This window comes from Scomber scombrus, chromosome 14 (genome assembly GCF_963691925.1).
Source record: "Scomber scombrus chromosome 14, fScoSco1.1, whole genome shotgun sequence".
Taxonomy (NCBI): Eukaryota; Metazoa; Chordata; class Actinopteri; order Scombriformes; family Scombridae; genus Scomber; species Scomber scombrus.
The window spans coordinates 22,334,362-22,347,484 of NC_084983.1; the positions used below are offsets into that span (position 1 = coordinate 22,334,362).

Sequence of the window (13,123 nt, forward strand, 5' to 3'; positions counted from 1 at the left end):
ATAGTGCTTGTATTGAGGTTAAATAGAGGTAACTTGCTTTTTTCATAACTTTCACAGTTAACTGTATATAAGCTCCTTTTAAGCCTTCTCCATACACAAGGTGTATGTCTAAAAAGGCATTTCATTAACTACCAATTTAAGGTTAAAGAATTAATTATAGTCATATCACTAAAGAAATGTGACCAAAAAACAAAGAACAGCCTGTGTTGTTGTGGATCAATTTTAAAGACTGTTATTCATTGCAAACATTTATTACATTTTTTTAATGATGCAAACAACAGCAAGTCCCACCCTTGTTGGAACAGCTCATCACGTTGTCATGAGGGAATGAAAGAGACACAAAGGGACAGGGACAGAAAAGTGTGTATTACGCGCAATTCCATTGTTTCCTTTAAAAAAAAAAAAAACAACTAAAAAAAACTGAACAAAACATGACAATCAGCTCTCATTGTAAATTTTGGCATCTTTTTTTTTTTTTTTTTAACCTCCTGTTGTACTCTCTGGAATAATGGTCATTAAAAATCAAAAGAACAAGGCATGCATAATAGTTTCTGGTAATGCACATAGATAAAAGGATACCACCTATAAATACAAAATCCATGTACGGTGTTCATGTACATTTCATATATATATGGTCCCTTTCTTATAGGTGTCTTAGGCCTATCTACCTATTCCCATTGTGGGACTGTTTCCTTCGTTATCTACGCTTGGTCACTAGATTCACCCTGTAAAAAGGTCTGCGCTGGAATATACATTTGTAGATGGACCCCTAATATTGGCGAATACTAGATGTTACAACCATCTGCTCATTCTCCCTACATCTTTCACTGCGTGTTATTTTCAAGCTAGTTATTCCAAATTATCATTTACTTAAATAGTTTTCTTTGCAGCAACTGACCATTGTGCTATCTACACGATTTCAACAAACTTTGTTGGGGTTATAGCCAGTATTATTCTCTATTAAAAATCTCTTCCCATTTACTGTACTACCACCCCATGCTTCTCTTTAAAAAAGGGAGCCCACAGACTACTTGGATCCGCTCAGCGCTAGTGTGCCCATGAGATAGAAGTCTGGAACAAAAGTATTTTCACTTCCAAGTAGCCTAAAGAAATGGATCTAATTTCTGTTACACTAAGATAAATGCACTGGTCGATGTTTTATTAAATGGGTGAAACAGCCGTATGTCTATAATGGGGGCTGTATACGTGGCCACACATTGTACGTTTTGAAATCATGTAAAAAACAAAAAACAAGACAAACCAAAAGGTGGTGATTAAATACAATGTTGAATGAATGTCTACTGTTAAAAAAGTGTACCCCAATGTATACAACTATGTTGCTCTGTCATTGCTCAAAATGGGTTGAAGAAGGGGGGAGAGGCATCAAGGATAGTTGATTTACCAATGAAATCATGTACAGATTTACAGTTAGAATGCATCTATCATCACACTCAACAGATGGCAGGAAGGGAGGGAGCGAGGGCAGCAAACGACAGACACAATATAGAAAAGATTCATCCGTTTGAATTTGAACACCCTTTGCTGTGGAACCAATGCTATGTTACTCTCTTAGAAAAAGAAAGAGAGATGGAAACGAGTGTGTATATATGTGTGTGTGCGCGCATACAGGTATGAATGTTGTAAGTGCGGAACCAAATGTTCGACCAATAAAAGTCTATTGGGATCAAGTTGTACTGGTTTCTCTGAAGGTGGAGGCAAACTTGTTTAACCAAACATGGGGCTGAGTATGATGGTACTGGTGGCAACGGTGGGCGTCTTGAGTGGTTGGGTTTAGCGCCCTCCCCCCTGATGGTGGTGGTGTCGTTGGTGTGTTACGGGGGTTGGCCGCTTTAGTCGATGTACTGGGAGAGCCAGCGGAAGCCCTCGCCGTAGCCCTGCCTCTTCAACACGCTGCACATGAACACCTCCAGTGGTCTCGTGTTCAGCTCCTTCATGGGAATGTTGCCCTGAGAGAAAAGCAGGAAAAAGTTACACTAGATCCACTCCAGTCTGGACCCTCGTTATAAAGATATTTCAGGAGAAACCTATTCATGTGGTGAGCCTGGAGCTTCCAAAGAGATCAGGAGTGAGCTCTGGCCTTAACGCATTTTTTGAATATGTAAATGTGTTCAAGATAAAATGGAGAGTTAACACACACACACACACACACACACACACACACACACACACACACACACACACACACACACACACACACACACACACACACACACACACACACACACACACACACACACACACACACACACACACACACTAATAATAATTTGGATCAGATGCCAAGAAAAAGGTTTAACTGACTGTCCTGAGAGCTGAATGTCTACTTACCTTGCCTGTCGTCTGTCCATACAATCCAAAAAGTTCTCTCAGCTTCTCCTCACTGATGGCTTCTGGTCTGTCGATCTTGTTGCCCAGGATCAGGATAGGCACATTTCCAATGGTCTCGTCTGTCATTAATGCCTAGGAGAGTAGACAAGGTATTAATTTTTATCCTCACGATAATAAATGGTCAAATCTACCCCTCATGTACTATGTTGTTGAATATCAACTGGGTGACATTTAATGCCTTCCATGAGTGCTTTTGTGAGCACTAATTAATTTCTCCTTTACCTAGTCATTTCAAAATCTCCTAACTGAACCGTTTCTGTAAATGTTAAGAGGAACAATAGCACGGCACAGTTGGAGCAAGGGAAAAGTCAGATAGGAGGTGCAACAATGCTGTGATGAGCTGTGCCGCCTTATTCAAGTTACAAAAAGGCCCTCAAACAAGGATCATATTTCATGAGTTATTGCCAGAGCAGAAATTCATATCTTTGCCTCGTCTACATTGGATTCCTCTTTGCACATTTATTAAATATTCTTTCTGAAAGGTGAATAAAACAACCTAGCTCTGTTTGTGAGGGATTGACACTATACGTCTGGTTTTAAATCAGCCACTGTAACAAAATGCTTGTAATCAATTATTTGTAATAATCTATGTAGATGGGCAGCATTTCTTCAACAGTAAGAAAAATCTACAGGTTTAAAAGAATTAACAAGACCGACAACATTTTTTCAAACTGACTGAAACACCAACTAATCTGCCTCAATCTCGACTTTTTCTGGTGCTGTAGAGACAAGCAAACGGATATTTGACCCAAAATGCGTGATGTGAATATGAAAGATTTCTGCTGCCAAAAACACTGCTCTACACAGCATTACTGTGACCAAGCAGGTGGCAGGTACTTACATCAAGTTCTGCTTTTGATTCACCCAATCTGGTGAGGTCTGCACAATCCACAAGGAAGACAATACCATTTATGGCAGGGAGGTAGTTTTTCCAAACTCTGCGGGCTGTGAATACACAAATACAAACATGAATTTCTTACCGACCTCTCTGTCTACTCATAAAACACTACGATGGTATCTCTTATTGACTTTGTTAGCATTCGTGTGGGAAGGAGGGAATTTACTTTCAATTTTTGCATTTTCAATTGTGAAAAATGCTGAAAATATTGCAATCCTTTTATTCCCAGCAGTGAGAAAGAGAAATCAGAGCTTCATTAACACTTACTATGACAAATAAAACTCCACAACATGAGTAAACACACACATACACACCTTGTGCGTGGCCTCCAAGGTCGAAGGTGGTGAAAGTCATGCCAGCAATTGTCAACTCTTCCGAGGCTGGAGGAGGAAAAAAAAGATCATAGGTGAAGCTCAAAACACATCTGAAAAGTCAGGCAGCTCAAAAGAGTCAGTGGTACAAGCACGATGAATAAATAAAATTACTAATACTACACTTATAATCATATCACATCAATTACTTTGTTTAAAAAATGGCAAGCATACATGTCTGGGAGTTATCTGCACGGATGGCTTTGAACACATAATTGAGTGAGCGTGCGTGAGTGAGCGTGCGTGAGTGAGCGTGCGTGTGTGTGTGTGTGTGTGTGTGTGTGAGACACAGAGTAGCATCAACCCACTTGGATGTAAAGTTGGCACATGCTGTCCCAATCTGTCATCTTTGAGCATGTGCAGTAGTGTCGTTTTGCCAGCATTGTCCAGGCCAAGAAATACTAACTTGCCGGATTTCTTGTACAGTCCTGAAAGAAAAGCCAGAAGTATTTTAGAAAGCAAGTGTGGACACCAGAGATCTGGTTTAGATGGGCGGTATCACAATATACAATGCCTGGTATATAGAAATTTCACACATAAGAAAACATCTCTAAGTGTGGCCTCGGGTAATCCATCTTCTATTGAAGGTCTGTCATGGCTTGAAAACAAAATCAATCTTTACAGTAAAAAGGGGGACAACTGACTGAAGAAGTATCAGGCTCAGACTTGTTCATAGGCATGCATTAGATATTCAATTCACACACATAGCTGCACAAATAGTGTGTGCTCCACCTACTGATTGTGATATTCTCCAATATCTACTACACATGAATGTTAAATGAAATAAAATAAGAAAACCTTGCCAAAGTTAACTTATGCTCTCATATTCTCTTTTGTATACAGTTGGAAAAGTACATAGTGGTTGATTTGTGTTTCCATGGAGGAGTGGCGTTTGATCACATTGATAAAAAACACAAATCTTGACAATAAAACCTCTTATTGAAAAGTGCTTTCTGCTTCAAAGGGAAACAGACTTGATTTTACACTTGTCACACCTCTCAGATGGGCGTACTAACTGATTGAACTCAAATGAAAAGGTGAAACTAAGGTTACACCTCCCTTAACTTTCCTGTACTTAGAAAGACAAGATCATAAAGTTTTGTGTTTACTGCCCTCCCCTGAGTCAGCGTAGAGATACCCAGCAGATTTGTGAAATTTCTGAATGAGTCAGCTCTATCAGACGTCACCATTACTCACAGCGCTATGCTACCTGTCTGACAGGGAGAACAGGAACGACAGCTTCACAGGAGCAGCTCTGACACAGAAACTAGAACAGCACACTCTGGGGAAAAGAGCAGCTGGTACACAAAAGATCTTCCACTAGATTTCAGATGGACACGTTGAATACAGGCGCATTTAAGGTCCTCAATGAGTGACCTGTGTGTTTTGTCTATTATTTGTGGAAGTCTTCATTGGTTATTCTATGTTGTATGTGATTGCTGCTGGCTGTACCACAATTTACCCCTCAGGGACAAATTAAAAAGTTGGGGTGAGAGATCATGTTACGTTTCTAAGTGACTCTTTCTTTATCTGTCTTTCGTGTTCACATAGCCACACATACGCCGTTTGGTGGGTGCCTTTATTTGAGTTACTTTACAGGAGAGTGAGTGCATACATGAGTAGCCTCTGTGGCCTCAGAAGTAATCAAACCTATAAGACAGCAGGGAGTTATAATAAACATATATTTCATTAGATTAGATTATTTTATTTCGAATGTGTAAAAGAAGAAAAAATATACAGAGCAGCATTTAAAGGAATGGTGGCCACCAGTGATGATTCTGATTCATTCATTTCTTACTACATGCTCCACATTACTAGACACCGTGAAAAGGACCTTGTGATGCCTTTGATTACGAAATAAGCAACTGTTTTTGGCCTTACAAAGTGTTTAACTGAGGAAGCAACTTTAGTTGGAAATTATATAGTGTGGATCAGCCATTAAGAAGTGGTGCCAGCTGAACCGTTGAGTATTTGCGTTTCAGATTTGTGTCTGTGGGTCACAAAGTAAACGAACGCTTGCAGAGAAACTCGGCTTCCTCCTATCAACTTGTAGCACCACTGCTAAGATGGATTTCTAGGGAACAAAGCCTGCTATTGTGCACCATACTCTGAGCCCCGCTTTTCACTTTAAGACTGAGGTGTAGGACAGACTAGTATTTGGAACAATCAAAGTTGTTCTTGTGATCAGTAAATGCTGATCAATAAGACTGTCACATTATCAACTAAGTAATAATATTTCATTTTAACATATTTTCAGTTTATAATCATATTCTGGGGCCTATTTAAAATATTGTTGCACTTCTTAAAAGCTCCTTATTTAACTCATCCTGTCCTTTTACGCAACCTCTCAGTTCAGCCTCTATCAGAAACAGCCCACCACCCTCCTGATGAGTCCACTCTGTCCTGATTGGTTAGCTGTGTCACAGCTGACCTCTGGCCACTCAGGAGGCAATGTCAACAAACTACAGAGATAGGATTTTACAACTTTTTCTTGTTCGTTACTCGAAATTTCAACTTTTCAGATACATCCGTGCACGACTGAGCCAGAATCCAATCGGAAATATGTCAGTGGACAGTGCAAACGACACATGGAAAGACCTTAACAGAGAAATATCTATGGACATGCACAGCGATTGGCCGTCGGCTCATCAGCATCTGTACAGTAGTAGTATGTAAATAAAATCCCAAAAGGCGTGATATGTCCCATTTTTAACAATAGCTTAGTGGTTCAAGATATTCCTTTATTAGTCCCACAATGGGGAAATTTGCATTTCACAATAGGGTAAAACCACTTTGATTAATGACTTAAATACTAAAGCAGTTAAAGCTTTTAAAATATGAATAATTTATGAGTTAGGATTTTTGCTTAACAGTACTCACCTAAAAACTGTAGTACACTATTGAAACCGCTATAAATCCAATCAAATATGAAAGCCATATCCGGAGCTGTTGAATCCTGAAAAACAAGAAATAGAATAAAATAAATAAATAATAGAGGTCAGCAAAGACATGAATTCACACAAACATTCAGATACAAAGAGAAACAAAATAGCAGGGACGTGTTATCTTTGGCTGTAACACACGTCATTAGCCTACAGTGAGTGACCAAAATCAAATCAAGACCATGTGATATCATCTAATGTTTGTCCCTTTTTTTTCCTTATCATTCCGTTATTTTAAATATTTTTCAGTAACTTTAAGTTGTATTTATTTTTGTATGCATGTTGTCAGTGACGTTATTCAGCCAGTTTCTGTTCCCTTGGACATCAAGAAGAGTGTCAGCATTAATTTGAGGTGGAGGAACATTTCATCCCTTTCATCCCCAGCATGGACAAAATACTGGATGATAGGGAAAGGTGTAACGTTAAACTTGTCATGCTATTGTATATTTTTTTAATGAAGATAAATTGACAAATTACTGCAATATACGCATAAGGATACAACAGTTTCAACAGTAATTTATTTCAATGGAATAAACGATGGTGTAATATTGATGCCTAAAGTCTACAGGGGAGATTACATGAAGACACCAAGAGACAAATACTGCAGCAGATAGTAAGATCAGCAAGGGACCAATCAGTACATCTCACCACACACGTAATAAAAGTGACGAAAATCAGCTCTATAAATATGCAATCAGCCTATCAAACAGATATTGGCAACTGCTGATAAGAACAATGATTAGCTTGTTCCAGTAGGAGTCTTTGGACAGCAGGTCGAGGGATTCAGAGCAATGATCAAACACCGTCATCTCTTCAACAGGCAACAGGAGGGTTTTGTTCAACGAGCCTTAGAAATGAAGCCTAGACTCTGTTTTTAAGATAGAGTAGCTTGATTGTATTTCAATTAAAGCAACATGGATATTAGACCTGCTGTAACTGTGTGAAATCATCAGTTAGTTTAGTTTAGTTTATTTCAATCACATGAACTCAAAACACACGTACAAATAGACAAGCCAAAAGGGAAAAAACAAAAGTATAAATAAATAAATAAGTAAAGCAGCTTGACCAAAATGTTGAAGGCATTTGCTTATAGCGCCTACCCTTGAGTGTGACTTACTACATGCAGCAGCTTGTTGCCTCTGCTTAAGAAAGGCTCATGTTTTGTCATTCTCAAACGTCTTTTACCCTCTTCTTATAAACATGTGATCAGATGTTTCAGCCCTAAGTGTCAAGATTATGAAAATCTGTGAAACAGGGGTTAGAAAAAACAAACTTCCTCTCTCTGTAAGCAGAGAAGTTGGTTACAGAGAGAGGAAACCATGATGTTTGCCACATTGGACGTACACTCTGCTTTAAAGCTTCATCTCATCGTTTTTTCTCACTTCTCACGTTCGTGACAGTTACAGAGGCATCGGAGCAAGGTAAGCGTGTGCCGACCTCTAGCCCCAATTACGCAACATGCAAACAACTGTAGGGCTAAAGTATAAGGTAGCCAAAGGTCAAGACCACGCAAATACAGCTGAACTACACGTCAGCTGCTGCTACACTCTAGTCCATTAGGCTCCCATGCCCGCCCCCCCTACCCCCGGCTGCTGTGACACCTCTGGGGCTACGTTTCAGACTGATGCTCTCTCGTGTGACATGATGCAGCTGCAAATGTAAAAAAAAACCAACAGTTTGACAGTAACCACTATCAAATTTGGACTCTTACAAAACCATGTAGTAAAGTGAGCAGCCTTAACCTGTTTTGAAGGATCTCGGGTTGTTGTCTTACAGGGTTTAACTGTGCAAACTTATCAACAGACATGACATTAAAGTAACACTAAGAGACTCCCTTAGAGCTAATCTCACCATCACTGAAGCATATGTTATGAAATAAATCTACCACATGAATAAATAAGCATTATTTCAGGCTAAAAGATATTTAGCATTAATAGGAGATGTACTAACTCAAACACCATCAAATGACACCTTCTCAGTTTGCTCTACTTACTCTTCACCCTCTAAACTACATCTTTAGTGTCTGTTTATGGTGTTATCACATAAAAATAGTTATTATACTGGAGAAAAATTGTGTTTCAGCCATGGGCGATTCTAGGATCAGCAAGTGTTGTAACCTCTAAATTACTAATTTCATGGGATAACGTAATAAAGAATAAAGAAATATTCATACACAGTAGAGTGGTCTACTATAGTGTATAATAATAATGGTTCAAAATAAACAGTCACAGCTGTTGACTGTGAGAGGAGCCTGAGATAGTTAATGAACCCAAAGTACATTAAAGCTGTCCAAATAAAACCATTTGAACCTGCAGCATAATTGTTTGTCCCATCTCTAACAGACGGGCTCGCAAAATAATTAAAGTCGTAAAATGCAATACTAATTTATTTATTTATTTTTAGGGGTGCTGAGATCAAATTTACGGGTGCTTGAGCTGGTTTCAGCTCACAAATTAAGATGCAAAGTAACGCGTGATTTACATTAAACTCCACCTGTGTTAAGATTTAAGCCAGGTGCTGTGAATAAATACAGATGTGATAAGTTAAATCCATAATTGGGTGAAAGAGACACTCACGCTGTCAAACTACATCCAGTTTTAACATCTACTGTCAACGCAGCAGCTAAGTTTTTAACGCTACGTGGACATTAGAAGTCGCCAGCACTGCCTGAAAATTATCAAAAACAATCTCATGTTAGAATATTAACAAGTCGTGTTAAAGTTAAACACACCCGTTAAGTGTAATTTAATGAAATATGTGGGTGAGGCCGGCTAACAGGCTGGCTAGCAGGAAGCCACTACTTACGTGTCATACTCTCAAAAAACCGGCGACGTTGCACTTAGCTGCGTTGAGCTAATCAGCTAATATCAGACATACTTCACCGAGAAAACGCTGATAATAATGAGTGTTTCCCCTTCCAGTAAATAAGCACGAATGTTAAAAATGAATTTAATAAAGGAGGCTCTAGTTTATATCCATCTTACTCCTTCCAACACAGTAGTGAAGGTAGCCAATGCTAACGTAGCATCGTTAGCAGCCGGGGTGATTTTTACTTAGCCATAAAAGAAGATTTTAACATCGTTTTATCCCAAAAAACTTACCCGTTATTTAGGTGTAGATTACTTTACCGAGTCGCTCTACTAATCATGTAAATTGGCTTCCCCCCGGGTCCAGAGAAAAAAAAAGGTCCAGGTCCTCCTCTCCTTTTTTTTCTTCGTGTTTTGTTACTGAGCCACGACACTGCAATGGCTGTCCAACAACTCCCCGAAAACTCAGCGCTGCCGCTTCCTGTTTATGTTCCACTGTCATCTCTCCGACCAGAGACCAGAAGCTTACCCAGAATATTACCTTCTTCTCACATTATACAATCTACACATATGATTAAAACAATAATAAAATATGGTTTATATATAGAAATTGACGACTAACCACAAATGTTATTTCTTAATTGCTATAAAAAAACGATAATGTGACGTTCATCTTACAATATACAATCTCCACATATGATTAAAGATAATATAATATTTCATAAACTATTTCAAAGACAGCAGCTGTGATTGGTTTAAATATAAAAATAGAAACGACTAACCACAAATGTTAATTATTAATTGCTATCTAGCCTGTAAAAGTCATATAAATAATCTTGTTATTCACTTAAATATCACTTTTAATAATAATAATAATAGTAATCATAATAATGCATTTTAATTTAAAGGTGCCTTTCAAAGCACTCAAGGACACCTTACACACATAACACAACAACAGTACATCAAACAATATAAATCAGGTAACACTGATGTGGAAGTTAGTGTAATTGGATATGACTACATAGTGCAATAGTACAATAAATAAAAAAGAATGTGATTGCATAGTTAGTGTGAGACAGAGTATGCCACTCGGAATAAGTGTGTTTCATGCGAGATTTAAAGGTGGAGACAGTGTCAGAAGTGAGACTGGTGTCTGGTGGGAGAGAGTTCCAAAGGCGGGGGGCAGATTGGCTGAAGGCTCTTGACCCCATGGTACTTAAGTTGGCAGATGGGGCAAAGAGCTGGATGGCATGACTTTTGTATGAAGATAGAGATAAATAAATATATACAATAATGATAAAGTATATTTATTACCAAATCAAGCAATTACAAAGTAAGTGCTTTAACACTTCTCACATTCTCCTCCTGGGAACCAAGGGGAAAAGTGTCTTCCAATTTCATTTTTTGTGTGATTTCTTACCTATTTAGGACTAAAAAAAAAAAAAAAATCTTACAATTTAGACTTTTTAAAACATATTTTTATTTTTATTTTACAGGACTATTTTAGTGTGAAAAGACCGCAAAATTTAAAAGACAAAAAATGTATCAGATTATGGCTGTGTAATGATATTAATCCAAAAATACATTTAATTTGATCAAGAAACGCAATTATTTATCATTCTGGAATTGTTTCACTAGCGTGTTTGTTACAAGGAATTAAGTATATTTTCTATTGAAACTGAATGAATTGCCAAATCTCAGAAAACTTTGTAAATTTATAGAGAAAAGAAATGAATTGGGCTCCAGTTTGTATGGTTATAGAGTCATTTTGACACCCAGGAAGCCCAGGTAGCACAGATGTGAATCTAATATCATGGAAAAAAACACCAATAAATGAAAGCAGTGAAAGGAGATGTATGTGAACAAAATGTCCACTACAGAGGACACAAGTCAATGGGCTGGGTCTTTTGATTAAAAATAATAATAAAATATGGTTTAAATATAGAAATTGATGACCAACCACAAATGTTATTTCTTAATTGCTATCTAGCCTGTAAAAGTCATATAAATAATCTTGTTATTCACTTAAGTATCACTTTTGTACAAAGATGGAGATAAAGAAATATATACAATAATGATAAAGTATATTTATTACCAAATCAAGCAATTACAAAGTGCTTTAACAGCTGAAAAAAGAAAAAAAAGGATAATGTGATGTTCATCTTACAATATACAATCTCCACATATGATTAAAAATAATATAATATTTCATAAAATATTTCAAAGACAGCAGCTGTGATTGGTTTAAATATAGAAATAGAAACGACCAACCACAAATGTTATTTCTTCTTTAACCCTTTGTAGGTCTGCTCAGCCGTTTATTAGAAACCTGTAAAAAATAATATTTAGGGTCAGTAAGAAAAAAGAATCAATGTTTTATGTTGTCATGGCCCCAAATAGGTAGGAAAAGCAAATACATCATTTTTTAAATACCATTTTTCTTGATGTGACTTAGTGTGACAAAGGGTTAACACCTATAAAAATAAAAAAATAAAAAATGCAGTGCTAATGCACACACATTCCCACATATGTATCATTAAAACAAATAAAATAAATGTCTATATATAGTAATAGTAATGTAAATCAATAAAGATTATAAAAAATGACATAGAGTAAAAGTGAGTTTTAAAAATTGACTTAACAGAAGATATTGAATTTGCAAGTCTGAGATTCTCATTTCATAATAGTCCCTTATAGGAAGGACTCTTTTGGTCTTCAACCTTGCATTAAGTGCAGCTATGAGGTTCGTGCCATAGGAACTCAAACTTCATGCAGGTTGTTAAGGGGAGAGTAGCTCTAAAATGTAATCCACCACTAACTCACAGTTAAAAAAGACTGATGCTGCACATGTACAACAGTATGCACAAGTGTATTTACTTTACCTTACTATGTAAATCACAGAAACATTGCACATGTATATATCTCAGATTTTTGCACATTACACATTTATTTTTATCTGTATGAGGGTATATTCTGTATGTAGGAACAATCACATGTATATAATCTCAGGAACTTCTGCATATTGCGAATTTATATATTGCAGATTATTTATACAAAGATCCATTTTACTGTATATTGTATTTTATTGTATTTTTGTCTTATTTATTGTTAATTCAGTTTTTAGTACACTTTCACCCTTACGTTGCTTTTTTCCACTGTACTGCTGTGTCAATTTGAATTTTTCCCAAGGGGGATCAATAAATATACATCTTACATCTTAGGTTTTAGAACTGATCTTAAGATCCTACATATAACATAAAGGCAACTCATGGCCTTGCTCTGGATTACATTTTAGAGCTACTCTCCCCTTAACAACCTACATGAAGTTTGAGTTCCTCTGGCAGGAACCCCATAGCTGTGCCTAATGCAATGTTGAAGACCAAAGGAGACAGAGTGACGGTGATTTTTAAAGTATTTTTACCTGCACATTAACTTGTTCTTGTTGTTGTTGTTGTTGTTGTTACTTGATTTTTATACATATTTTTTTAGATACGTTGTTATTTATTTTAACACATATTTATTTATATTTATACTGATTGCAGCTGCTACAAGGATTACTGCCAAACCCGAAATTTAATTGTATCTCGCTGTGCAATGACAATAAAGCTTCTACTTCTTCTTCTTCATCCAATCTGAGCTGTCTCTCCTCTTGTTTCCAGTACGCTCAATTAGTCAAGAGCACAGGGAGGAAATGCC

At 37.2% G+C, this 13,123-nt stretch overlaps 1 protein-coding gene across 1 annotated transcript; it reads right to left on the reverse strand.

Annotated features, from left to right (window-relative positions):
• Positions 1-244: 244 nt before the first annotated feature.
• sar1b (secretion associated, Ras related GTPase 1B) lies at positions 245-9,881 on the reverse strand. The gene is made up of 7 exons (XM_062432751.1): positions 9,722-9,881; positions 6,559-6,634; positions 3,987-4,106; positions 3,622-3,687; positions 3,251-3,354; positions 2,350-2,481; positions 245-1,967 (listed from the first exon to the last, which is right to left on the reverse strand). Exons 2-7 carry the CDS (start codon positions 6,614-6,616, stop codon positions 1,851-1,853), a joined length of 597 nt encoding a protein of 198 aa, XP_062288735.1. The 5' UTR covers positions 6,617-6,634; positions 9,722-9,881; the 3' UTR covers positions 245-1,850.
• Positions 9,882-13,123: the final 3,242 nt, after the last annotated feature.